Source organism: Puma concolor, chromosome C1 (assembly GCF_028749965.1).
Source record: "Puma concolor isolate L17-30 chromosome C1, mPumCon1.1.hap2, whole genome shotgun sequence".
Taxonomy (NCBI): domain Eukaryota; kingdom Metazoa; phylum Chordata; class Mammalia; order Carnivora; family Felidae; genus Puma; species Puma concolor.
The window spans coordinates 9,537,556-9,564,905 of NC_141674.1; the positions used below are offsets into that span (position 1 = coordinate 9,537,556).

The window sequence follows — 27,350 nt, forward strand, 5'->3', positions numbered from 1 at the left end:
GGAAGACACAGAATCCTCAGGCTCTGAGCTGTCAGCACAGAGCTCGACACAAGGCTTGAACTCACCAACTATGAGATCAGGACCCAAGCTGAAGTCAGACACTTAACCCACTGAGCCACCCAGGTGCCTCGGGTTTTTAAATTTTTTTTTTTTTAATTTTTTTTTTCAACGTTTTTATTTATTTATGGGACAGACAGAGACAGAGCATGAACGGGGGAGGGGCAGAGAGAGAGGGAGACACAGAATCGGAAACAGGCTCCAGGCTCCGAGCCATCAGCCCAGAGCCTGACGCGGGGCTCGAACTCACGGACCGTGAGATCGTGACCCGGCTGAAGTCGGACGCTTAACCGACTGCGCCACCCAGGTGCCCCTTTAAATATTTTTAAAATTTATTTTATTTTATTTACTTTAGTTTTTACAAGTTTATTTATTTTGAAATACAGAGATAGAATGTGCATGAGCAGAGAAGAAGCAGAGAGAGAGAGACAGAGACAGAGAGAGAGAGAGAGAGGGAGAGAATCCCAAGCAGGGTCTGTACTGTGAGCTCAGAGCCCAACTCAGGGCTTGATCCCACGACCCTGTGATCACGACTTGAGCTGATATCAAGAGTCGGAGGTTTAACGGACTGAGCCACCCAGGCACCCCTCAGGTTTTGTTTTTAATAAGAAGGAAGCCATTGGGGCTGCAGCAGGGAGGGCTGTGCAGGGCGGGCTGGGCCAAGCTCACTGGGAGAGGGAAGGAGGTGGGGTGTGTGCAGCCTCAGGCAGTGCCCCCAGGCTCTCCCAGGGCCAGGCCAGGCACCAAAGACCTCACCCCTCCCATCTCCAGCCCCCTAAGCCTCTTCTGATTTCTCCCTTTTTCTCTGCCTAGAACATTCTCCCCCACCTCCTTGCCCTAGACCCACCCCCTCAGCTTCGCTAACTACTGCTCAGCTTTCTAGTTTCAGATTAAACCTCCCCTCCACAGTGTCAAAGATAAATACAGCTGGACCCTAGTTAAAGGGGTGAAACGTTTTATTCGGTGAGGCCTGATGGTAGGGGAGGGTGGAGTTTTCTTCTGACCTGCCAGAGTTGACTGCATTTTAAAGGGACAGTGGGGAAGGAGGTGAGCGGGGTGGGGGGCTTCTCAGAAAAACTACAAAGGGTGGTCAGTGCACCTGAGATGAGGCCAGCTGCGTTTGCCAGCTTGGCAGTCACAGAAGTGAGGATCCTGTGCTCCCCGCACAGGGACTGGGAGCCGGGCCCCTCCCTTCCTAATGGTTACATTTCAAAGGAATGGCTCCCAGGCCCCAGAGAAAAACTCCTGAGTTATAGGACAGATGCATAACCTCAAAGGGATAGAGGAAGCACCCTTAACTGAAAGCCCTTTTTGAGTAAATGCTCTAAGAGAGGGAAGTTGGGCGCATTGTCCTGTGTTGGCTAGCACAGTGAATTCTGATAAGCTTCCTCAGGCAGGCACTTGATAGGGGGCTGGGGTCCTCCTAGGGACACAGCCATACGCTGTTAGAAGGCCTGCTGGAAGTCGCTCATGTCCTAGAGCAGGAGTTTGGGCACAGTCCTTAGCTCTAGCCGCGGACCCTTCTCCTGGTCCCTCACCCTGGGCTGGCCCCTGCCCTGGGCTCTTCGGGTACCTGCACTTCCTGGCAGGGTAACGCGTTACCTCTATCGTGATCATTGCTTTACTTGTTTTCTCTGCTACGACACTGCTTGAAGTCAGAGACCGTGTTTGTTCTGTTTGCTGATAGAGGACGGTGCCTGGATCCACGTCAACACTCAGATACTGAGTGAATGCATGAATGAGTGAATGAGCCAGTCCCAAGTGAGAAGCATCTAGGACGAGGAGGATTGATGCAGGGTGGGGGAGAATGAGGAGGAAGTGTGGACCCACACAACCTCCCCGAACCGGTTTGAGGGGCATCTACACCTTGCTTGGGCTTCTGTGCTGTGTGGGCTGGGGGGCTCCAGGCGAGGGAGTCAGAGTGGGGACCAGAAATCATCCCGGCACTTAATCCCACACTGAAGAGAGCTCTCCCCCCCACCTCTCTCTTGCCCTCACACTTATTTCTCCCAGCAAGCAATCAGGCACTTTAGAAGATTCAGGATTAGCAAAAGAATAAGCTTTTAGAGGGAGCTCATTAAAGGGACAGACTGACCTCCACTGTGAGCAAATGGTTGGAAAAATCGAATAACCTGACTGGTGCACAGTCTCCGCCCTCTAGAGGCAGGTGGTGGACAAGGACAGGTGAAGAACATCCCCCCGTCGCCATCGCTGGGTTTTAAGCCTTTCTTGCAGGGAAAGCCTGTCCAAGTAATTAACGGAAGTAATTAGGGGTCAGATGGTCACGGATGGAGATCACTCAGTACCCCGCCGCTGATGCCAAGGCTGGCAGGGCCAAGGAGAGGAGAGTAAGGGGGAGGAGGGCTTGGGGAAGAGAGGAGGGGGGAGGAGGTGGCCCCACAGCCTAACAGGACTCGGCAATCTGACAGTCTGACCAGGGCTTGTTTTCCTGGAGCTAAGACAAAAGGCGAGGTGCAAAGTCTGGGGGTTGTATCCGTAATCAGCAGCCCGCACTGGGGCAGAGGGGAAGGCTCCTGAGCTACAGCAAAGGTGGGCAACTGCTAAGGAGGGAAACACAAGAAGTGGTCCCCCATGTGGTTATAGCCCTGGGCTCGGAACTCTGCCCCCCTCAAGGTGAAGAGGTATTCTCCTTTAACACACTCAGTATGTCTTGTCAATCCTTTCTTGGTTGTATTCCTAGCACATTATGTGTGGCTTTCAAGTCCTTGGAAAGGGTAGAAACTTTTCTATCCACCCATCCATTCATCTACATGCCCAACCATCCATCTACCCATCCATCCATCCATCCATCCATCCATCCATCCAGGTATCCATCCACCCATCTATCCATCCATCCATCCACCTGCCTACCCGTCCATCCACCAATTCATCCATCTATCCGTCCATCTATCTACCCATCCACCCACCCATCCAACCACTTCACAAATAGTTACCACTGAGGCTCTGTGGAGCCCATGACAGATCCGGGCTCTGGTCCTACAGGATAAACAAGACAAGGATCGACCTTGCTCTTGCAGTTTACCATCAAGAGAGGAGGAGACAGAGCAAACAAACAAGGAAACAAAACCCAAGACGCCCACACAGCGATGAGCGCTCTGGAGAGAAGGAAACAGAGTGCGGTGCATTAGAGGTGGGCAGGGGACGGTTCTTTAGCTGAGATGGGCGGGGGAGGCCTCACTGAGAAGGTGATCTTTGGGCTGTGACCAGAAGGAAGGAGCAAAGATGTGGAGGAAGAGCATCCCAAGTGGAGGGGACAGCCAGTTGCAAGGGCTCTCAGGCTGGAGCAAGCAAGGCTTGCATGCCCTAGGGCTGCAGGCTTGAGCACTGGGGACAGGAGCAGGCTGGCAAAGGCTGGGACCACTCACAGCAGTGTCACATAGACCAAGGGTCAGCTGCACGAACAGAGGCCCAGCTCAGTCACCCTGCAAAGAGTCAGGTGGAATGTGAGTACAATTCACATACCAGAATATTTTATTACTCTGTTTCGACGCTCCAGTATTACCACTCCCAAATACTCTGTTGGAACCATCTTGGTTGCTGTGGGTCAAGTGTAATAGGCTGCGTTGGACTCCAACCGGGACTCTGCTCTGCCTCCTTACCCCCTTGTACTTCCTTAAGGGAAGCTCCTAGTGTGGCTTCTTCAGATGGAGAAGAGTGTGTGTTCCTCATTCATGTGACAGTGGAGGGCTCCTTTCTGCCAGGCCTGCTCAAGGTGTTTAGTGATGGGGACCTGTTGTGTCTGACCTCATGGAGTTTACACTACCACGGGAATCTTTGGGGGCAAAGGGCTCCATGGGGCTGAGGGAGACGTCCATGGTGCCAACTTGGAGCCCTGTGGTGGGAACATCTTGCCCTGCATTTCTTGTGTTCCCAGGCAGCTTTGCAAGGGTGTGGAGAGCCCATGGCTTTCCCCATCTCAGCAGATCCCTGCAACCTCCCCTACCAATCAGGAAGGAATGGAGGTGCTGAATGTCACCAATGTCCGTATCCCTTCCTGTCCCACCTGAGCCTCATCTGGCTTGTTGCCACCGAAGCTGGCTTGTTGCCATGGCTATGGATGGTGGTGTCCCTGCCTGGGAAATCTATTTGTTCATGTCCATAAACCTGAGTGGAGGAGGGCCTGATGAGAGGGAGGTTTTGGTGTTCAGGGAGGAAGCCCAAGAAATGGAGAAATTAGAAGGATCTTAGAAGGTCTGCTTCTAAGCCTAGCCTAGAGACTAGTCTGACCCCATGGAGGGGGCATTGTCCCCATTTCCATGAGAAACACACTGAGGCTCTGTGGGGTGAGTGAGGGTTGAAAGGAAGGTGGCCCATGACAGCACCTCCAGGGATGGTGGTGTGGGACTAAACACGTGGGCAGGGCACCAATCATGGGGTAAGGGTCCCCCAAGGAGCCCCAGCAGGGCTCATGGAGGCCACACTGTCCAGGACAAAGGTAAACCTTCAGCAGACACGATGGATGCTTGGTGGACGCCAGTTCAGGGTGGGTTTTAAGCCTGAGACAGACTCTCCATCCCCAGAAATAATTAGAGTCTGTGGGGCGGGGAGTGGGCAAGGCAATACTTTCACGGACTTGCAGTCAGGCAGGGATCCAGCACGACAACACAATTTGAACGAATCTTCACGTGGTGCCATTTGTATTCTGGCGAGTGGACCCCCGGGGATGCTCAGGTTTCACACGTAAGAGCCGCCTCTGACATTTATGCAGACTCCGTGAGCACCAAAACGCATCGAGGGCAGCCAGGCCACTAGCAGTGGGGCTGGGGACTGATTATAAAATGGTGACAAGGACAACTGAGTTCCTTCATTATGTGTCCAAGGTCTTCAGATTGCTCGCCTTTGTTTCCTGTTATCTAATGCTGGGATCCTGGCTATGATTCTTGAGACGGTCCCCTCTACTGTGCACCTGTGAGCGCTCAAGGAGACACCACTGGGATTCTGAAGGAGTGGGGGCAGACCTGTGTGCCAGGTGCTGGGTGGGACGTCCCTCCCATTGTTTCATTGTTGTGGCTCAAGAGGGTCCATGGCATGGCCAAGGGCACTTGGCTACAAGGATGGAGCAGAGAGGCACTCCATTGGAGAGCTAACCTTCCATGCCCAAGGGCTCTTTTGGAGACTGGTAGACGTATGGTTACTTCACTCTGATTATTCAGTTAGAGGCTTGGATGGGGATGGTGGTATCATACTGAGTAGCACACCCTAAAAGAATGATTCTTGGAAAACCAATTCTGAGCTTAGATATCAGCAAAACTCCAGACAGCAAATGAGTTCTTGATGAACGGTCCCAAACACAGGTATGAGGTTTTACCAAAAAGCACGTCGTATTTTTTGCCAAGGCCAAAATATAACAACTCGCACCCTGGAAACGTGTGTTTTCCAAAAATGGATCACATTTGCAAATAGCAGAAAAGTGTTCTTTTTCATTTTTAAAAAGTCTTTTCCATGGAAAAACAATTTCAAGTTTGGATATGTGTTCATTAGCCTGGAGTCTTAAAGAACAAAGCTACCTTGTTGACTGCAGGCACATGAAACCCACAGGGGTCTGCTTTGGGGTGGTTTTACCATACAGGGTTCAATAGACCATTTTTGCAAATAATAAATTACTTAACCCTCAAGGCTACTGGGAGCCACTAAAAAGGAGTTTATGGCCAAGGCCCAGGGCTGGTGGCTGGCTCAGCTGGTGGTGGCGGGATGTTAAGGAGACTTAGAGACTTGATATGCTCCGGGGCCCAGTTAAATTTAATAGCGTTAGAAAAAAACACCCGCCCCCAGCCGCTGTTGGAACCTAGAATTCGTGTCTGTAACTTTGGCCATCTGAGCCTATAGGGACATGGCGGGGAGTGGGGGGAAGGAAGAGGAGGAGGGGGAGAAGGGGGTGGCTGAAGCATGGACGTTCAATGCAAACCTTCTCTGTGGGTGGTGAACGCAACTGGTGTGCGTGCATTTTTCATGCTTTCTGTACAAAGGCTGGTGTGGGTCAGCTCTGCAGAGCAGAAGCAGTGTTGGCCCCTAGGGCCACAACCGGGGCTTGTGGCTGCCCTTTGGTTGCTGCTGTGGTACCTAGGCCCCCCTGTAAGAATCCATGAAGCCAGGACAAGAGTAAAAATATCCTTCACATACCCACATCGGAACCGTTGTACGTCATAAATGAAGATGAACTGATAGAGAAGTGTTCCACCCAGCTACCTTGGCAGAATTACCTTCTTAACGCTTGGAAAACCGGCTTCAAATGATTCTTGCATTCCTAGAAATCTGCACCAGAATGTGGCTTGTGGGGAGAGCTGAGCTATCTAAGACCTGCCCCGTTCTCTTCTATCCTGTGCCTCCGGGGGTCTTGTGCACACTTACATGGACACTCCAGCTTGCACAGCCAACCTCTGTTCACACACCCTGCCAACCTCTACTGCCTGGCCACTCGGTCCATCCTGGCAGAGGGATGGTGGGTGCAGATCATTTGACACCGTTTGTGCGGGGAATTCTGGGGTCCTGTGTTTCCAGAGAATGTTCTAGAAGAGGGCATTGGTTTTGAGTGAGTATGTACCCTGTCCCCTACAGATCCTTCACTCCAGGGGGAAGAGCTCAGAGTAAGGCGGGGATAGGACCCTCTAAAGCGCTGGGGCCCCAGGCCTGGGGTCAAGGGCTGTACTGGGGGTACCCGCTGTCATCATCATAAGGTGAATTCATCTGTGATGCCTGCCAGAATCCTGGTCATCAGACATCAAGGAGAGCAAGACAATGAGACAAGATGTCTTGGTGGTTTTGACTCTCCGGAAGGGGTCTGAGACATTAGATTCGAGACTCCAAATAAATTCATCCTGGCTGCACCCAGCAAGGGCAGCTACTCTTCCTGGAGCCCAGCACACCGCTCCGAGAAGAGTGCCACCCCGGGGCTGTCCCCGTCAAGCCCGCTCCCACTGGCCTGAGAAGGGCATGCAGTTGGGTGGAGAGAGAGTGAGCGGTGGTTGGCACCCTGTGGCCAAACTCCACTCCCTCACGGGCTGTGTCCTGCCAGGCCGGTTACTCCCAGGCCCAAACCAGTTCTCTCAATGGCCACGCAGAGGCGATGGGTCTGTAAAAGGGGAAGTGATAATGGTACCTGTGTGATGGTTTGCTTCCTGGGTCAAGTTGGCTGGTGCTCAGATGTGCGGTCAAGCGTTACGCTGGATGTTTCTACAAGGGTGTTTTTAGCTGAGATTATTTAAACCGGTAGACTCTGGGGAAAGCAAATCGCCCAGTCAAGATGTGGCCTCGTGGACTCAGTTCCATTAAGTGGAACTAAAAGGGGATTATACAGGGGACGGTGTCCAAACTTGAACTGCAAGACTGGCTCTTCCCTGGGTCTCCAGCCTGCCAGCCTGCTCCATAGATTTTGCACTTGTGAGCTTCCACCATCACACGGACCAATTCCTTAGAATAAATCTCGTTCTCTGTCTATACACATCCTATTGGTTCTATTTCTTGGGGAAACCCGGATGAATACACTGCCTTACAGGGGTTGTGAGTCACCTAATGGGCCTTGTCCAGCATCTAGCATAGAGTGTCCTCAATGCACACGAACTATGATCGTAACCAGGAGCACAGGCCTCCAAGCCCAAATGTGAATCTGGTCTAGCTCTGCCAGGTCCTGTCACCTACCCACCTTCTCTGAGCCTCAGTTTCCCTCATCTATAAACTTGGGATAGTAGCAGCTCTCCCCCGGAGTTATAAAGAGGTTTGAAAAGAGCTTATGTTGGTGGTGTTCCTGGTATGGTGCATGGAATTCTTTTGTTTGGTCTTTTAATCAACATGCATATTGGTTGTGCCACCGCTGTGTGCCAGGCACGGCTCTGGGGACACGGACAGCCCGAATCCCGGCTCTTGGGGAGCTCCTGTTCCAGTCCAGAGAGGTAGACTATAACCACGTAAACAGGTGGAACAATGTCACATCATGGGTACGTGCTGTGCAGAAAGTAGCATGAGGTACTGTGCTACTCTGAGGAGGTGACATCTGAGACACAGTGACACTGGTGGTGATCTGACAGGGGGTATTTCTGGTGCAGGAGGCCCTCAGTCGGTATGTAGCCTTGTCCTTGTTGCTGTTAGTTATAACCTGAGACCCCACAGCCAGCCAGAGATCACTGAGTCACTGCCTCTTGCTTGTGCCACTGTCACTTCTTGAAAGGCATTTTCCCAGTGGAGCCGGGGCTCCCGGTCAGTATATATTTTCTTGGGCTTGGATGTCCCTCCCGTCCCCAACGTCCTGAGCGTTTCACAGGCTTTATGTCCGGGCAGTGATGGTTTCAGCTGGTAATATTTTAAAGCCCTTCTTCCCCAGAGTCATGTTCCTTCCAAAATTCTGGGGTGCAGCCAGCAGAAGTGGGGGTTGATCTGTGCCCAACGAGTCCCTGGCTGTCCCTCCCCCACTCACTCGTTCATTCAGGAAATAACCACGGGCCCCTGTGCCATGCAGGGCTTGTGCCTTCTAAGGAAACAGCTGACTCTGTTGGCCACGAGGGGTGAAATAGACTCATTAAGTCTCATTAAGACTCATTAAGTCCCACTGGAACCCATCAGACCAAGGCCGTGGTACTAATTTCACAGCCCGGGGCACCAATTCCCCAGGATTCTGGGAGAAACAAGTTGTAACTTTGGCAGGGGCCCAGTTGGATCCAGGGCCTTTAGCGGTGTCCCTGGTAGGGTGCTCCCGGGGGTGGGGACCGGACCCTGTGACAACAGACAGCAATTCTGACCCCACACAAATCTCAGTGAGTCCGCGGCCAGGCTGGGGAGGTGCTGACGTTAGACTGTTTTGTGCCTCACACTCTCAGCCTCCGAGCCTGTGACACACACCTCTGCCATGGTCTTTTCCCTGTTCTCAGGTAGCCCGGTGTCAGTAGAGTCCCCTCCCCTGACTGAGCACCTTCTCCGTGAGCCTTCATTCACAGGAAGGTGCACATGATGGCTGGAACCTGGAATTCACGCAGCACCTAACGTTCATGATGACCGCCTTCAGGCTGCTCATACAGTTTTCTCCAGGGAAGTGGTACCTGGGCTGAGGGGGAGCCCACAGAGGTGGCTCCTTCTGGCTCTGGGGTGCAACGGAGCGTGTGAAAGATGCTGCCCACCTGCCCAGTGACTCTGTGACAAGACAGCTCCTGAGCTAGTGGTCTCCCCTGGGGCCAAGAATGCTGGGGGCCAGACAGGGGCCTGAGTCTCCTCCAGGGGGAAGGGGGAAGAGGAGTAGAGAGAGTAGAAGAAGAGAAGAGAGGGAGGGAAGGAGGCAGGATTCAGCTTGAAGCTACCCAATGAGACCTTCCCTGGTGTGAGGGTTAGTTTCATGCATCAACTTGCCTGGGTCCGGGGTGCCTGGATATGTGGTGAAACATTATTAAGGGTATGACCTTAAGGATGTCTCTGGATGAGAATAGCATTTTATCTGTAGACACTGTAAAGCACAATGTCATCCCCAGTGTGGGCGGGCAGCATCCAATCCATTGGGGGGTCTGAATAGAACAAAAAGGTGAAGGAAGGGAGAATTATCTCCCCCCCCCCCCGCCAAGCCCCAGCTTTCTCTGTCTGCCTGACTGCTTGAGCTGAGTCCTCTCCTGACCTTGGACTAGAACGGAGACCAGTGGCTCTGTCAGTTCTCAGGCCTTTGGACTCAGACTGGAACTACACCACTGTTTTCCCTTGGGTCTCCAGCTGGCCAGCAGTAGATACTGGGACTTTGCAACTTCCATATAATGTGAGTCAATTCCTTATAATCTAGATGGATGGATGGATGGATGGATGGATGGATGGATGGTTGAATGGATGGATGAGTGGATGGACAAATAATAATAGATATATAGAATACATATCCCCTGTGGGTTCTGTTTCTCTGGAGAGCCCTGGCTAATATACCCATTTACCCATTCTTGTATAGCTTCTACCATTACTCTGTTGCAGGACCTCATTTCTTTCTTTCACGGTGCCTATCACCACCTTAATTACAGTTCTGTCTACCTGCTTGTTTTATGTTTCCCCCGCAAGAACAGAGGCCAAGAGAGGGGCGCCTGGGTGGCTCAGTCAGTTGAGCATCCAACTCTCGGTTTTGGCTCAGGTCATGATCTGACAGTTTGCAGGATCGAGCCCTGAATCGGGCTCTGCCCTGAGAGCACAGAGCCTACTTGGGATTCTCTCTCTCCCTCTCTCTCTGCCCCTCCTCATCTCTCTCTCTCAAAATAAATAAATAAACTTAAAAACAAAGAGGCCAAGCGAGCAGGGGCCCTGTCTTCTTAGCGCACACCCACGCTGCCCAGACCAGTGCCTGGCCCTTAGCAAGTGACAGTGGGTCTTTGTGGAGGCAGAGATGGGAGGGAGCAATGGAGGAAGAGCACATAAGGAATATATTAGGAGAAACAGTGGAGAGGTGGTTCCCAGAAACACCCAGGGCTTCTCTCAGGCTCCCTCAAAGTCTCAGTCCCCAGCAGAGTCCAATGCTGCTGACACCGTCGCCCTACATTAACCCGCCAGGCACATGACGTGGCTTCATATTATCTCTGAACCAAGCACCGTCTTCCACATCCAGGAAAACACGGCCTGTCACAAACTATGCTCCAAGGAAATGTAACACACACCCTAAGGCCACTGATGGAGGTTTCTCAGAGGCCAAATCTCTGTTTTTTGTTTGTTTGTTTTGTTTTTTTAGCATTTTCTTGGTCCAGCACAACCTGCTTTTTGGAATCCTGGCCTCGGGGGAAAGTTTACCACAAGTGCTGGAGGTGACAAGTCTGGACCCGTGCCAGCACAGAGACCAGCCAGGCATTAGCTGGCTGAGGAGGGATTCCAGTGGTGGGGGGGCTGGGGAAGGGGCCAGGGAAGGGAGACAAGTGGCTGTGTTTCAGGGGAAGGAGTGATGGGGCACAGAGGCCATGGAGACTGTATACAAGACGGACCCTCCTTCCTCTACAAGTTGCTTCCTCTCGGGCTGAGGACAGGGTGTGAGCTCTGTCAGGAAAAGTCTTCCTCACCTGCTCACCAATTACAGCAACAAATGCCCTTTGGCCAGATCGTAGCTTTTCCCTCAGTGCCACTTTAGCCAAATGGGGATCTGTCCTGTGGACCTCTAGAGGCTGCCGAAGCCCTGTACGGCAGAAGTCCACTCCAGGGACAGGGCCCTGGACGTGAGTCCCTGTCTGAGCGGCTGCATCCCGGGACGAAGAGGCTGCTGCTCAGTGTCCCAAGCCAGGCCAGAGAACAGATGCACAAGCCAGCTTGGTGGTCAGAGCTGCAAGCGTCTGCTCCCCCCGGCTTGGGGTTCAGGGTCAGCGGGGAAGCCTCTCTCTACCCCATTCTCGAACCTCAAGCCAAGAGGCAGGTCCCTCCAGAATCCTTCCTGGGCTCGTCCACCCCTAAGGTCTTAAACTCTGAGATGGGAGGTCCCAGCGGGCACCCGGGGTGTGCGGCCAGGTGCGCGGCCAGGTGCACGGCCAGGTGCACGGACGGGGACAGGTGCTGCTCTGGGCACCGTGGGTTGACTGCTTCCCACTTCCAGCTTCCCCTCTTCCCGCTAGGCTCGGAGGGGAGCCCCGCCTGGGCTCTGGCAATCCAGGAAGGGAGGGGGCGGCTCAGTCGTCCTCATCCTCGTCCTCCTCGTCTTCGGTGTCCTTGTTGGGGGCACATCTCTGGAAGCACTGCACCACAGTGGCCAGGAAGAAGCTGGAGATGATAGCAGCGATGGACACCGCCACGCCCGAGAAGATGATGATGAACAGGTCCGTGAGCGACAGGCTGAACCTACACTCGCTGAAGCTGGCCTCTGACAGCTCGTGCAGGAATATCCTCCTGTTCCCCAGGGGCAGAGAGCACTGGATTTCCTCACGGCCTGTGAAAGAGGCAGGGGGAGGGGTGAGACAGAGGTCTGCAGGGTTGCCTAGAAGTTGGCAAGGCGAGTGCTTACCGAGTGCAGAGCAGGAGTGTTCCCCCAGAACGGAAGAGGGGAGGGGATTGATTGTATAAGCTTTTTTTTTTTGTTTTTTAAAGTCCCAGAGTAACCACCATGAGAAAATCTGAACGCCTTGGTCTCCCTTGCCCTGCTCTTAAGGTGTGGAACTCTAGGTTTTGAACCACTCAGATGGTGACAGAAGGGGAGATTCAAGGTCAGGGCCTCTGTAGACTTTCATCCAGACCTGGGTACTATGTGGCCTTGGGGGTGGCGGGTGGAGGAGGGGCCAGTGCAGGGGGAGGGGAAGGGGGGTGACAGTGCCCATCCATACAACACGCTCCAGTGGGCAACGTCACTGCCCCAATCTTCTCCGTCATTGTCCTCAGGGCACAAACAGGGTTAGCACAGCACTACCCTAGAAGGGTTTTCCTGCGACAGGAGTGGGGAAAATAGGCTATATGTGAAGGAGGCCTTCAAACAGCAGGTACTGAAGCTTCTGCGAAGCCTCCGTGTTTTTCACAACCACCTGAAGAGTGCTTTAAGATGTGAGTTCCCCCGGGGAGTTTGAGAGCTTCCGGGACATCCACTCCAGCTGTGCCCAGAGGAGCCCTTGTTAACCTCTGTGTTATATATTGAGGGTCCCCTTAAGATTTCACTGGAAGAGTGTTTGGCTCATTTAAAAAGGAGTTTCATACCCTCCAGTCCAGAAAAACAAGGCATCTGAGTACGTGTGAGAGAGTGCTTTAAAACAATAACCATGAATGGGGCGCCTGGGTGGCTCAGTCGGTTAAGCATCCGACTTTGGATTTCAGCTTAGGTCATGATCCCAGGGATCAAGCCCCACGTCAGGCTCTGTGCTGAGCATGGAGCCTGCTTAAGATTCTCTCTCTCTCTCCCTCTGCCCATGTCCCTCACTCACATGCCTTCTCTCTCTCTCTCAAATAAATTAATTAAAAAAACACAATAACCATAAATGCTAACTAGAACTTACCATGGGCCAGACGCTGTTCTAAGCACTTCACATACAATAAGAATCCTCATCATGCCATCAGGGGAAGAGAGGGAGACAGCTATGAGGATTGCAGGTGGGTGAATTCTACACCCTCTGTTGATTCAGTAAGCCCAAAGGAAAACTTGCCCAAGGCATGAAAATCTGAGCACCATAAGGATGGGTCTCCAGATACTCGTTTATTCATTCAACCCACATTTATTGAGCATTTTATCCTGTGCCAAGGGATTGGTGATAAACAAGGCACCCCCCCCCAAAAAAAGGCCCCTACACTCAAAGAGTATCAATTCTAGAAGACAGACACTCATTCATGCATTCAACAAATGTTTATTGAGTATCTACTATATACTTGGCCCTGGGGATACAGCAGTGAACAAAACCTAATGCAGCTTAGGTTTAGACAGTTAGTGAGTAGATCAAGAAACACATAAATGTTAAGATGACACACTAGCATGAAAGGATGAGTGTCTGGGACAGAGGACCGTCTTTAGATGGGTGTTCACAGGGTACTATTTTAGTGAAGATCTAAAGAATGAGACGGAACCAGTCATGAAAGACCAGTCTAGGCAGAGGAGACAGGAAGTTGGCAAAGAGTTTGGTGTTTGGGGAACACCACGTAGCCAGGGGCAGAAGAGTGAGCAAAGGGGCATTTAGTATGAGCTGAGGTGGGAGAGGTGAGCACGGCTGAAGATGAAGCCCCCAGCTCACCAGGGTCTCCAAATGAGTATCATGAACAGAGGCCCCACCTGTACCACCAACCTGGACCGAATTGTATCCCCCTGAAATTTATATGTTGAAGACCTAACCCTCAATGTGTCTGTAATTAGAGATAATAATGAGAGATAATTCAGGTTAAATGAGATCAGAAGGGCGTGGCCCTAATCTCATAGGACTGGTGTCCTCATAAGAAGAGGAAGAGACAGGGGGCGCGTGGGTGGCTCAGTCAGTTAAGTGTCCGACTTCAGCTCAGGTCATGATCTCACAGTACATGAGTTCAAGCTCCACATTGGTCTCTATGCTTCAGATTCTGCGTCTCCCTCTCTCTCTGCCCCTCCATTGCTTGTGCTCTGTTTCTCTCTCTCAAAAATAAATAAACATTAAAAATTAAAAAAAAAAAAAAAAAGAGAAGAGGAAGAGACATGGGTCACCTGGGTGGCTCAGTCAGTTGAATGTTCAACTCTTGATTTCGGCTCAGGTCACGATCTCCAGGTTGTGGAATCAAGCCCCACATCAGGCTCTGCACTGAGTGTGGAGCCTGCTTAAGAGTCTCTCTTTCTCCCTCTGCCCCACTCCCATGCTTGTGCATGTGTGCTCTCTCTCTAAAATAAATAATTTTTACAAATTAAGAAAAAAAAGTAGAGGAAGAGATCTCGCTCTCTCACAGATCTCACTCTCTCTCTCTGCATGTGCATGGAGGTAAGGCCATGTGAGAACTCTGCAAAAAGGTGGCCATCTACATGTCAGGAAGAGAGGCTTCACCAGAAACTGACCATGCCAGCACCTTGATCTGGGACTTCCAGACTCCAGAACTGTGAGAAAATACATTTCTCTTATTTAAGTCACCCAGTCTGGGGTATTCTCTTGTGGCAGCCCTAGAAAACTACTACAAACTCTCACTGGGAATGAACAAAAGATAAAGACTCGTGTGAGTAGTCAGCCAGCAAAGACTGTTTGTTACCAAGGGTAATCTACACATCCTGACTGATACACAATATGAACTATATACAAAGTCGAGTTACTACCATGATTTCACAAACTTCAGGTACAAGAAAGTGCTTAATATTAAAATCCATAAAGAGATCAGATCATCTGTTTCTGATCTGGAAGAGGGGAGAAAAATAAAGCAGTAGAAACTAGGACTCATACTGCACTTACTATGTGCAAACACTCTTCTAACTGCTACGTACATACTGACTTTTAATTCTTGCAACAAGTTCATGAGGTAGGTGGTACCATTATGTCTGTTCTATGGATGAAAAAAACTGAAGCATCAAGAGTTTTCACAGCTTGCTTTTAGCAACACACCTTCCTGGAAATGTGAGGACACCATTGCGGTGAGGACACTGCAGGACACTTACCTTTGGCTTCCTTTCAACTTTCAGGAAAACCTTCAACTCCTCTCTTTTTCAGTGCCTCCAGGTTTCAGAAAGCTGGCCCTCAACCCATCTCCCGAATTGTCTGAAAGTCAGAATGATCTTTTCACATCTCACTAATTAACTGGCTTCTGTACTGCAAAGAGCAGCTTGCTAATTGCACGGCAACCCAGTGACCACCTTTTGGGTCTTTATTTGCATATCTTTCCTTCCCCAGCTCAGAAACAGAGGCTTCCTCCCTCCTTGGGTCTTGGCCCACCTTTTCTGTAATGTACAGCCAACCCACTGGGGCTGATGCTCTCCTCCCCATGGGAGCCGTTGCCTGGCAACCAGCCTTACAGCACCTCCTCTCCCTGATTCAATGCCGACCTTATATCCCCAAGGGATTAGCTGGACAAAACTCTGTGTCTTTCTCCAGGTATGCTTGACTAGTTTTTGACTTTCTTTTTCTGAAAGAAGCCAAAGTTGTTTTTTTTTTTTTTAACATATGAAATTTATTGTCAAATTGGTTTCCATACAACACCCAGTGCTCATCCCAAAAGGTGCCCTCCTCAATACCCATCACCCACCCCCCATCAACCCTCAATTTGTTCTCAGTTTTTTTTTTCTTTTTTTTTTTTATTTATATATGAAATTTATTGTCAAATTGGTTTCCATACAACACCCAGTGCTCATCCCAAAAGGTGCCCTCCTCAATACCCATCACCCACCCTCTCCTCCCTGTTCTCAGTTTTTAAGAGTCTCTTATGCTTTGGCAGAAGCCAAAGTTTTGTTTACTTCTTATGAGCATTTTAAATGCAATTGAACAGAATAGGAGAACTTGAAGACAGAGTTATATTGGGGTTCCCTTGTAGACAGTTTTCTTCAATGGAAAAGTGGGAAAAATCCACTGACCTGCCTCTTCTAAACACCCCTTCCCCTGAGCCAAAGATGTTATGAACATAAACAAGGTAGACGCGAATGGACTCCATGAAACACAGTTTCTAACTCTAAGATAATACAGTAAAACCCTGGATTGCGAGTAACTTGTTCGAGTGTTCCGCAAGACGAGCAAACATTTCTAGTAAATTTTAACCTCATAAACGAGCGATGTCTTGCAATACAAGTCGTATGGGACATGATCATCATGTCACATGATCACAACTGAACCAATGGTTCTTGAAATTCGTTTTGATATACAAGTGCTTTGGATTACAAGCGTGTTTCCAGAACAAATTCTGCTCGCAAATCCAGGTTTTTACCGTATTTGTAATCTTCAAACCCGCAACGGGTCACTGTTATCTAGAGAAACTTTCCAGCAGTCCCTGTCTTCAATAAGCCGTATTCACTGGAAAACAACCACAACAGAACAACACCAGCCCACAGCACCTGCTGTTTAAGCCCAACCTTGGCCTGCCAAGACTCCTTGAGTCAATTCTGATTTCTACGATGTTTTTTGTGCCTTGAGAGTAAGCTTGGCATTTTTACAAAGTGACCCTTTTAGAAAATGTCATCTCACATTTCTCTGCGGCTGGAAGAAACAGGCTTGTTTGCCAAACGTCACATGCAAACCCACCAGGGGTGAGGGACTCTGGAACCACAACTGATGGAGCTAGCACAATAAGATACACTGTCTTCATGGATTTTCGTAGCTCAGGAAAGGCAGAGGAATAAAAAAAGTCAGACAAAGAGCGTTAGCTGGGCAGACAAGGCCCAGGAGAGGGGGCAGGGCATTGCTGCCAGAGAGAGCGTTCTGGAGACGCGTTCTAGGCAGGCTGCAGAACTCAGCAGTCAAGGTAATCTGATTTTGGGGGTCCCGTCCCCTCTTCTCCCCTGCAGGATCTTACTCTAGACCAGAGCTTCTCACCCTTGACACTATTGATATGTTGCATCAGATCATTGTTGTTGGGGGCACCTGGGTGGCTCCGTCGGTTAAGCGTCGGACTTCGGCCTAGGTCACGATCTTGTGGTTTGTGAGTTCGAGCCCCGCAATGGGCTCCATGCTGACAGTTCAGAGCCTGGAGCCCTGTTTCAGATTCTATGTCTCCCTCTCTCTCTGCCCCTCCCCTGCTCACGCTCTGTCTCTGTCTCTGTCTCTTTCTCTCAAAAATAAACATTAAAAAATTAAAAAAAAATATATATATATATATACACTTGTTGTAGGAGAGCTATCCCACATGGTACAGGACGTTTATGAGCATTCCTGCCCTCTACCCACTAGATGCTGGTAGCACCCCACCCAGTATGACAATCACAAATGTCTGCCAATGGTGCCACATGTCCCCTGGGTGGGGGGACTAAAGTCCCTTTGGTTGAGAACTTCAGGTGGAAGTGCCTGGAAAAGTAAGTTACCTTCTAAGGCAGGGCTATTATTCATTGCTGACCTTAGTTATTAAATGGCTTTCTTTGATTAGGGCATGAGACAAAACAAGCGAAGCTTTATGCTAGAGGCTGTGAAGCACACACCAAAAAGAAGAAGAAGAAGAAGAAGAAGAAGAAGAAGAAGAAGAAGAAAAAGAAGAAGAAGAAGAAAGAAAGGAAAAGAGGAAAGAAGGAAAGGAGAGAAGGTGGGAGGGAAAGAAGGAAGAAGAGAAAGACACAGTTCAGGCCTCAAGGACTTTAGGTCTAACAGGAGGGTCACCAGGACAGGGTGAGTGGAAAGGCAGGTAGGCATGGGCACGTGAGGGAAGGGAAGGAGTCGCTGGGATGTCCCTACTTGATTTGGAACGTTCTCCCTCCTTTCCTGACCCGCATCTCTTCAGCTGTCCGAGTTAAGAAGAGCAGATAAAAGCCAGCACAGATACAGCACTTTGTGCATGCTAGGTGCTGCAACTGGGGTTTTACACCTGTCAGCTTAGTTAATCCTCATGCCAACCCAATGAGCGACCTACTGTAATTATCCTCATTTTACAGATGATGAAACTGAGGCACAGAGACATCAAGTGACTTGCCCAAGACCACACAGCCAGGGAACGACAGAGCTGAGAGTGACCCCAGCCAGTCTGGCTCAAGTCCACACTCTGACCACTACCCTGCCACACCCACTTTCCCAGGGCTGCACAGTCCCACCCAGCAACTCAGAACAAGTTCCCTTTGGGCAGGTTGTCTCTTAAAGAGACTCTCTAGAACTCTCCAGCAACCCTCCTGTTCCCACGCCCTGACCTAGACAAACTGGAGTAGTCTCCCTCGTCAGGAGATGGGTTCTGAAATGCAGACATGGAGGGACAGCCTCTAGTGAGTCTCAGAACAGACCCCCGGCTCATGGTCATGAGCATGAAATAAAGGGATATCTGAAAACCTCTTAACATGGTGCCTGGCCACCATTTGTGCTTGAAAAAAAGTGTTAGTTTTGTTCAGATTTTCAAGGTTTCAAATTGTGCCCACACCTGACTCCAGATATCTGAGAAGGGTGCTTGCATTAGTCAGGGTTCTCCAGAGACACAGTTAATAGGGTGTGTGTGTGTGTGTGTGTGTGTGTGTAAAGGGATTTATTATAAGGAATTGGCCCCCATGATTACGGAAGGTGACAAATTCCCAAATCCACAGCCAGGAAGCTGGAGACCCAGGAGAACCGAGGGTGTACTTCTAGTCTGAATACTGGCTCAACATTCAGGAAGAGACGATGTTTCAGTTCAAGTCAGAAGGCAAGAAAGAAAGAACTGATGCCCCAGCTTGAGGCCATCAGGCAGGAGGAGCTCCCCCTTATTCACAGGAGGGGAGGGCCAGTGGTTTTGTTCTAATCAACTGATTAGATGAGGCCCACCCACCTTGGGGAGGACCCTTTGCTGTACCCACTTTCCTGGTTCAAATGTTCATTTCATCCAAAAACACGCTCCTGGGCACACCCAGTAATGTCTGCCCAAATATCTAGGCCCATCACAGTGCTCTCTGTGCTTTTCCTCAGCAACAAGAGAGAAGACATTTTTCTCATCATATTAGTCTGAGGTGGAAATTAAAACGAAATTGTCTTCTGTCCTCTACTTGCTTGGAATAGCTGCCAAGAGGCGGAAACAGCTCAGGGTTTAGCAGTGAGGAGAACGGACGATCTGCACGCCCAGAATCATTCTCTGTCTACAGAGAGGGTGGCGGCTTCTCCTCCTTCATCTTCGCTCCAACCTTCTCCTCCTCCTCCTCCCTCTCTCCTCCTCTTTCTTCCCCTTTGTACTTTTCATCGTGGCCAACTCGACACGACACAAAGCTTACCGTTTTGTTTATAAGTACACAATTCAGTGCCATTACGTATACCCACAATGTTGTACAATCATCACTACTCTCTGTTTCCAGAACTTTCTCATCTCCCAAACTCCGTGTCCAAGAAACAATAACTCTCCCCTTCCCCCTGTCTCCCTCATCCTACTCTCTGTCTCTATGAACTTGCCTACTCATATACACGAAATCATACGATATTTGTCCTTGTGTGACTGGCTTCTTTCACCAAACATAAGGTTTTTAAGGTCCCTCCATGTGGTAGCACGTATCAGAATTTCCTTATTTTTTAAGCGGAATGGTCTTCCCTTGCAAGGATACACCACATTTGTTTGTCCATCCATCTGTTGATGGACACTGGGTTGTTTCCACCTTGTGGCTACTGTAAATACTTCTGCTGTGAACATCGGCATATAAAAAGCTGTTGGGAGTCTCTGCTCTGTTCCTTGGCATATATACTCAGAAGTAGAATGGCTCGATCATATGGTGATTCTACGTTTAACTCTTCGGGGAACCGCCATGCTGCGTTCCACAATGGTGGCACTATGTTACATTCCCACCAGCGGTGCACCAAGGTTCCCATTTCTCCACGTCCTTGCCCACGCTTGTTATGTGACATTAAAATAATGGGGCGCCTGGGTGGCGCAGTCGGTTCAGCGTCCGACTTCAGCCAGGTCACGATCTCGCGGTCCGTGAGTTCGAGCCCCGCGTCAGGCTCTGGGCTGATGGCTCAGAGCCTGGAGCCTGTTTCCGATTCTGTGTCTCCCTCTCTCTCTGCCCCTCCCCCGTTCATGCTCTGTCTCTCTCTGTCCCAAAAATAAATAAACGTTGAAAAAAAAATTTTTTAAATAATAATAATGGCCATCCTAGTGGGTGTAAAGTCTTATCTCATTTTTTGTGGGTGTGATTTTGTTCTGCATTCCTCTAACGACCAGTGACATTGAGCATCCTTTCAGGTACTTATTGGGTTGCTCCTTCTTTTTAAATGAAGGCCATGGTCTCCTAAAGAGACTCTATGTGATATTTCATCAGGGATCAGCAGCCATAGCGCAAAGGGCTAGTCCCAAGGGAGTCAACACTGGAGGGTAGGGCTGGGAGAGCCCAGGGGAGACCCACTGGGCCGATTGTTGAAAAGAGAAAACAGGCATAACCTCCCATTCAGTATAATTCACCTACACCTTCCTGAGCTCTCACCCATGCCCTCAATCGGAAGGACATGTGTGCCCGTGTGGGGGTGTCATGTGTTGGGCACCTACTGTGTCATACAGAGCATACCCCTTAACACACGTCATTCATCGCTGACTTCCCTCTGGGTGGTGAGCGGGAATATGCCCAGGGCATAGCTGAGGAAACGGGGCTCAGAAATCGTTGGCAATTCTCCTATTAAGTGATGGAGCCAGAATTCGAGCTACACTCGGTCTTATTCCGAAGCCCATGTTTTTTCCGTCTGCCTACGTTGTCTGTAGTCCTGAAGAAAGTGAGTTCCCGGGCCCCAGGACATTAACAATCCAACAAAGGAACCAGAACTAAAAAACACGAAGCCACCGGAAAGGAAGATAATATACAGTTGGAGAATCTGCAGGGCTTCACCAATTGAAGAATGAAGAGACAGGGTGTCTGGAAGGTCTCGTGTGTTCTCATCAATATTTATGGAACGAATGAATACCTTTGAGTTTGAGGGATTATTAGAGCGGAATGCGAAAGGCCTTGCACACAAGAGGCGCGGGTGGAATCTGAAAGTGTGGGTGGGTGTTAGATGCACCTCAGGACTAGGATGGAGCCCCCGAGATATGGTATCTTCCCAAAGGACTGTCTCTTGGCGGATGTCGGGCTGTGTGTGCAGTCACCGCAGACTCATTCATTGCCAGGAATTGAGAATTTGGATTAAGAGATTAAAAATGGCAGCCTATGAAGGGCGCCTGGGTGGCTCAGTCAGTTAACCGTCTGACTGACGGTTCAGGTCATGATCTTGCGGTTTGAGAGTTCGAGCCCCACATCAGGCTCTGTGCTGACAGCCAGAGTCTGGAAACTGCTTCGGATTCTGTGTCTCCCTCTCTCTCTCTGCCCCTCTCCTGCTCACGCTCTGTCTCTCTCTCAAAAAATAAACATTATAAAAAAAATTTTTTAATGGCAACCATGAGCCCCACTCAGGCTGCATTTTTTTTTCTTGTCAATGCGATGGTGGTGGTCTTTTAAGAATCTAAAAAAAAGGGGCACCTGGGTGGCTCAGTCGGTTAAGCGTCCGACTTTAGCTCAGGTCACGATCTCACGGTCCGTGAGTTCGAGCCCCACGTCGGGCTCTGGGCTGATGGCTCAGAGCCTGGAGCCTGCTTCAGATTCCGTGTCTCCCTCTCTCTCTGCCCCTCTCCCGTTCATGCTCTGTCTCTCTCTGTCTCAAAAATAAATAAACGTTAAAAAGAAAAATGTTAAAAAAAAAAAAAGAATCTAAAAAAAAACAAAACACCACAATTTAAATCAGGAGACCAAGCGGCATAGTTATATGGACACAACTGTCAGGCTGCCATAATGAGACAGGACACATGCCGTGAGCCTCTTCACTCATTCGTGTCACCCGGCTGGTCCCCATGCAAGCATCTGAGTGCCCCCGGGGTAGTGGGCTTCTTTCCCATGTCCCATGTCCCAGAGGCGGCCCTGGAATGAAAGGCATGACCAGAGGTTGAGGCAAAGACCGTGTGCCCGTGACAAAGATCTCTTGAGAGCCTATGGTCCAGAGCTGTGGTCCTCAGACTTTTGGATTTTATATGCTGGTAAAAAGAAAAACTAATAAGAAACGGAGAGACTGACATAGGACGGCAGCTTATAATTCTGCCCTGTGAGGACATGAAAAACACACTATCATCATCAACAACATCGTCGTTGTCATATCTTATTTTATTTTTTACGTTTATTTATTTTTGACAGAGAGAGAGAGTACGAGCAGGGGAGGGGCAGAGAGAGGAAGACACAGAATCCGAAGCAGGCTCCAGGCTCCGAGCTGTCAGCGCAGAGCCCGATGCAGGGCTCGAACTCATGGACCGCGAGATCATGACCCAAGCTGAAGTCGGACGCTTAACCGACTGAGCCACCCAGGCGCCCCGACATCAACATTTTATAAGAGAAACCTTTGTACACCATTGAAGTTAGGAAGGGTGGGATAAAAGGTAACAGCAGTAAATACGTTGAGCCTTAAGAACAACTCACCGCAACGCCCTCATTGTTCTCATTTTGCGAAGGGTCTGTGCGTGCCTGGACATGTGACCACGGTTCCAGGGTCGCCTTTGGGAAGCACCATCTACCACGCTCCAGGGCCATATTCCACACGCTCCATTTCTCCTGGACAAGTGCTGGGCGATAGCTTCCTTATTCTTCGAGAGCAGAGGTCCGCAAACCACAGCCCAGGGCCACACCCCCCTTCTTCCGCCCCTCCCATATGGGTTTGTGAGTAAAGTCGTATTGGAGCACAGCCAGGCCCACAGGTTTACACATCATCCAGGGCGGCTTTGCACTACAATGGCAATTCTGAGGACTTAACAAGAGACTGTATGTCTCGCGAGGCCTAAAATATTTACCATCTAGCCCTTTCAGAGGAGGTTTGCCAGTTCCTGTTCAAAACTCAGTGCAGGAAACGCCTCCTGTGGGAAGCCTGCCGTGAATGCTACCTGTGTTCCCCCTTCCCCTCTCCTCCCTGCCCGCCCCCTTGTCTCCTCCACGGGGTAGGGGGGCTGTGCTTACCATGTCTGCACCCACAGCTCCCAGCTTCGAGCTGGCACACAATATACAAATGTCACAAAAACCAAGAAAATCCAGAACAGGTCAGAAATGTCTAGGTGGGAAGGATCCTAGCGTGTGATGCCTGGCCAGGGTCCCGAAAGGTGGGCTGCGGGTCGGTACGGGAGGACCGGTCTCTCAAGAAAGCCAATCAGCAGCCACTCACTTGTTTGTGACAAGGCCACAGAGCTATCCGTCAAATATGGGGTTTGTTTGGTGGACAAAATCTCTCCAAGCTGGGCTCTGGAAACATTAACCCATCAGGTTCTTAGTGGCAAAACTGTTGGGAGCTACCAATTTTTATGACTCCTCGACCTTCTTCAATGACATGCATCCCAGATGTGAGCCGTGTAACAGATACGACCTCTGCAAGAACACCCGTGACAGCTGATGGGCTCAGCGGATAACACCCTTCCCGCCCTGAGTCTAGAACTGCGTGGATGACGTGGGATCCCGAGGAAGGAGACTAGACAATGGGTCTCGTTACTGCAGGGGCCTCGGAGCTGCCCTGATGTTTTTGCTCTACAGGCTGCCCCAATCCTCCCTTCAGCAGCCCCGAAGTGTCTTTTGCAGAAAAGCGCTCATCCCATCATTCTTCTGCTCCACACATTTCCCTCCCAAACCTCTTCATCTGTCTCAAAGTGAAAGCCACGATCCTTACTGCCACGCCCCCAAACTTCTCAGTGCACCTTGCCTGCCATCCCTCAAACACCCCAAGCACAGGTGACCTCAGGGCCTTTGCACCTGCTACCTGCGTCTGGCCCACTCCTTCACTTTCTTTGGGCCTCTGCTCAGATGGCGCTTTATCAGAGATGCTCCCCCTACTTCACCCCCACCATGATCATTCTCCAGCCGCCCCCCCAACGTGGCTTTAGTTTTCTCTATAGCACTCAGCACCACGTGACCTATGACGTATGTATATACTTGTTTATTTTCTGCTTCCCTGCCCCTCCCCACTCCAATGTCATTTCTGTGAGGTCAGGCTTTTGGTTTTGTTCCCTTCTGGATTCCCAGCAACTAGAACTCTCAAAACATATTTTTGAATGAATAGAGATAGGATTGGAGAATGTGGCTTAGCTGTACAGCCACGAAGTTTCCTAAACCATCTCCTGTGACAGACAGACCGTCCCACCTGATGTCTGATTGTGCTGGACAAGCACAGACCCTTCCCCTGCAGGACAAAAGTCCTTCTCCCCACATTCAGCAGCAGATAATTCTCCGTTCCCTACGATGAAAGAGAAGCTGTGTTTCTCCCACGCTTCTCCCTCTCGAAGGCTGGAAATTCTCAGCACTCTTTGGGCACGGATGGCGTGGGAACAAAGAGCCCCCACAAATAGTGGGGGCAGATCAGCTAACCCCCTGGAGGAACCCCAATGCCTGGTGCTCTTCTAAGCACTCTGCACTGTCTACGCTGCTTTAATCCACAAAACAAACTCTGGGGCAGCACTGTGACGACTGGTTCGCAGGTAAGGAGACAGAACAGTTGTGTTACCTGCTTAAGGTCATGCAGCTAAGAAACAGTAGAGCCAGGATTTGGCATCAGGCAGTCTGACTCCAGGGTCTGTGCGGTCAGCTGTGACCCTCCCCCTGTTGCCTTCAAAATGCTCCCCAAAGTTCTTGCAGGGGATACTAAGCCCCAGTGGGTCATATAATTACGCCAAGGCTGCTCGGTAAAAGTGCAAACCCAATTTGGAATCCATGCCACCTCCAGAGGCGGCCCCAGCCTACGGTTCTCAGTGGAAAGAACAAACAAGGTCATGCTCAAGGATCTGGGTGCTGTATTTGTCTCCTAGGGCTGCCCTGACGACTTACCACAAACTGGGTGGCTTTTTTTTTTTTTTTTAAGTTTATCCATTCATTCTGAGAAAGAAAGCATGGAGAGGAGGAGCAGAGAGACAGAATCCCAAGCAGGCTCTGAGCCGTCAGCACAGAGCCCGCTGTGGGGCTTGAACTCATGAACCGGGAGATCATGACCTGAACTGAAACCAAGAGTTGGACACTTAACTGACTGAGCCGTGCAGGTGCCCCCAGACTGGGTGTCTTCAAACAAGTTTACTCCCTCACAGCTCTGGAGGCCAGAGTCTGTAAATGAATGAAGCCACAAGGCCAGGCTCCCTCTGAAGGCACAAGGGGAGAAGAGGTCCTGGCCTTCTCTGGTTCTGCTGGCTCCAGAACTTCCCTGCTTTACGATGGCATCGCTCCACCTTCTGCCTCTGTCTGTCAAACCTCCCTCTCATAAAAACACACCTGGCAGGGGGTGCCTGGCTCAGTCGGTTAAGCATCTGACTTCGGCTCAGGTCACAATCATAGTTCATGAGTTCGAGCCCCGCGTCGGGCTCTGTGCTGACGGCTCGGAGCCTGGACCCTGCTTCGGATTCTGTGTCTCCCTCTCTCTCTGCCCCTCCCCTGCTCCCGCACACATGTTCTCTCTCTCTCGCTCGCTCTCAAAAAAAAAATGAATAAACCTTAAAAAAATAAAAAAAGAAACACCTGTCATTGGATTTTAGGGCCCATCCTAAATCCAGAATGATCTCGTCTTGAGATCCTTAACTACATTGGCCAAGACTCTTTCATCAAATAAGGTCCCATTCACAGGTTCCAGGCTTTAGGACTTGGACATATCTTTGGGGGAACACAATGCAACACACTCCAGGTGTCTTATATGGGGGACAGTCCTCTCCTGCCCTTTGGCTTCTCCTCCTCTGTGTCTCCTTATTTGGAGGCTGCTCCCGGGTTTCATTCTGGGCAATCACCTCTCACCCCCCTGGGGCTTCTTAAAATGCACTCTTTTCTGAGCTTGCTTCCCGGGCTTCCCTTCCATTGTGTGAACTCCCCGACATCCCTGCAGTGAGTCCCTTCCTCGCTTATGTCAGCCAGAGGTTGGCTTCTGCTGCTTACAGTCAAGAGGCCCCACAAGTGGACTGCACGAAAACGGAGTTCAAGGGTGAGCTAAACGCCCATGCTTTCAGCCTCTGTTTCCCCGGCTGTAAATCAGCTGGCTCTCCGCAGCTGTCCTACAAAAGCATGTGCTCCGTGGCCGCCGGGTCCTGAGGGGGTGGAGATGTTTCGGTGCAGCTGCCACCCCCTCCTGGGGAGACGACACAGCGGAAGGGCCCCGCTGATGGGAGGTTGAGCTCCTACCTCTGTCTTGCTAGGGGGTTCCCTCCCATCCACATCCACCGTCCGCCGAAACAAACTGGGGTCCAGCTCATTCCGGCCGAGGCCAGAAGGACCCCACCACTCCTCCCCTTTAGAAACATTTCTTCCTTCTCCACGGGGCGCACTCCAAAGGGACATGCCTCCTTCCTCGTGCAGGGTGGCCAGCGCCCCGCCCGCTGCCGCTCTGTCCCCTTGACTGATGACTTCTCCCAGCAGCTGACACCGGAGCTGGAGAGGGTGAAGAGCTGCCACTCTCCCAAAATAGATGGTGACACAGCGGGTGATAGATTGAGATTAATCTCTTGCCCCTTGCCAACAAACAGGCCTGCGGCCAGAGGATCTCTTGGGGCCCTTCCCCTGATCCGGCCTCCCGGGAACTGCCTAATCCAGATCAGCGATAGGCTGTCCGAAGCACTTTTTGTCATCAAAAATATTTTTTTGTTTTCCCAACTCCACTTACGCAAAGCCCGTGTATACACTGAGAGAAGAGAAATAAACAAAAAGAAGCAAGATAAAAGGACCCATAAATACATGTTTAACACACTGGCTTATACCTTTCTAGATTTTTTCTGTGCGTACGTGTACATAAATCGTCCAAGTAGGAATCTACTCAGCCACTCTGTTGGATAACCATACTGGGAACCTCTTTCCATTCGACCAGTATAATTACCAAACATCATAAGTAACGGTTGCGGGCACTGTATTACGTAGACGAGTCATAATTTACTTACACAATCCTAGAACACTCTTCCAGAGTGACTTCTTCCTAGAAGCAATCTGTTATGGGCATCGATGCGCACATTCTTAATTATCTCCCCGTGATAACATCCCCACAGGTTGAAGATTGTCCGCTGAACTTGTGCCAGTGATGGGATTTTGTCACTTTTTCGTCTTGGCCAATCTCATAAGCCATAACAGAGCACAATTATTGATTTAATTTACATTCCTCTGATTACTAGAAGAGCTAAATGTTGTATCATGTGCTCACTGACCATTTGGAGTGGCTCTTTTGTGAACTGCCTGCCCAGGACCTGTACTAAAAACTTCACGAGTCTTATCAAGGGGGGAGAAGGCCCTGGGGCCAAGGAGGGTTGGGGAGAGAGTGCAGCTGATTGTCTCCACCCAGCCCACTGCCAGAGCTCCAACTCCCAGG

The 27,350-nt window shown here is 50.4% G+C and overlaps 1 protein-coding gene across 1 annotated transcript in view; it reads right to left on the reverse strand.

Annotated features, from left to right (window-relative positions):
* Positions 1 to 10,427: 10,427 nt before the first annotated feature.
* The window catches only part of LRRC38 (leucine rich repeat containing 38), a 36,919-nt gene continuing 19,996 nt past the window's right edge, over positions 10,428 to 27,350 (reverse strand). Inside the window, exon 2 of the mRNA XM_086715719.1 lies at positions 10,428 to 11,923. Within this exon, the coding sequence (XP_086571845.1) occupies positions 11,667 to 11,923 (257 nt within the window). The 3' untranslated portion in view covers positions 10,428 to 11,666. The remainder of the gene's footprint in view (positions 11,924 to 27,350) is intronic.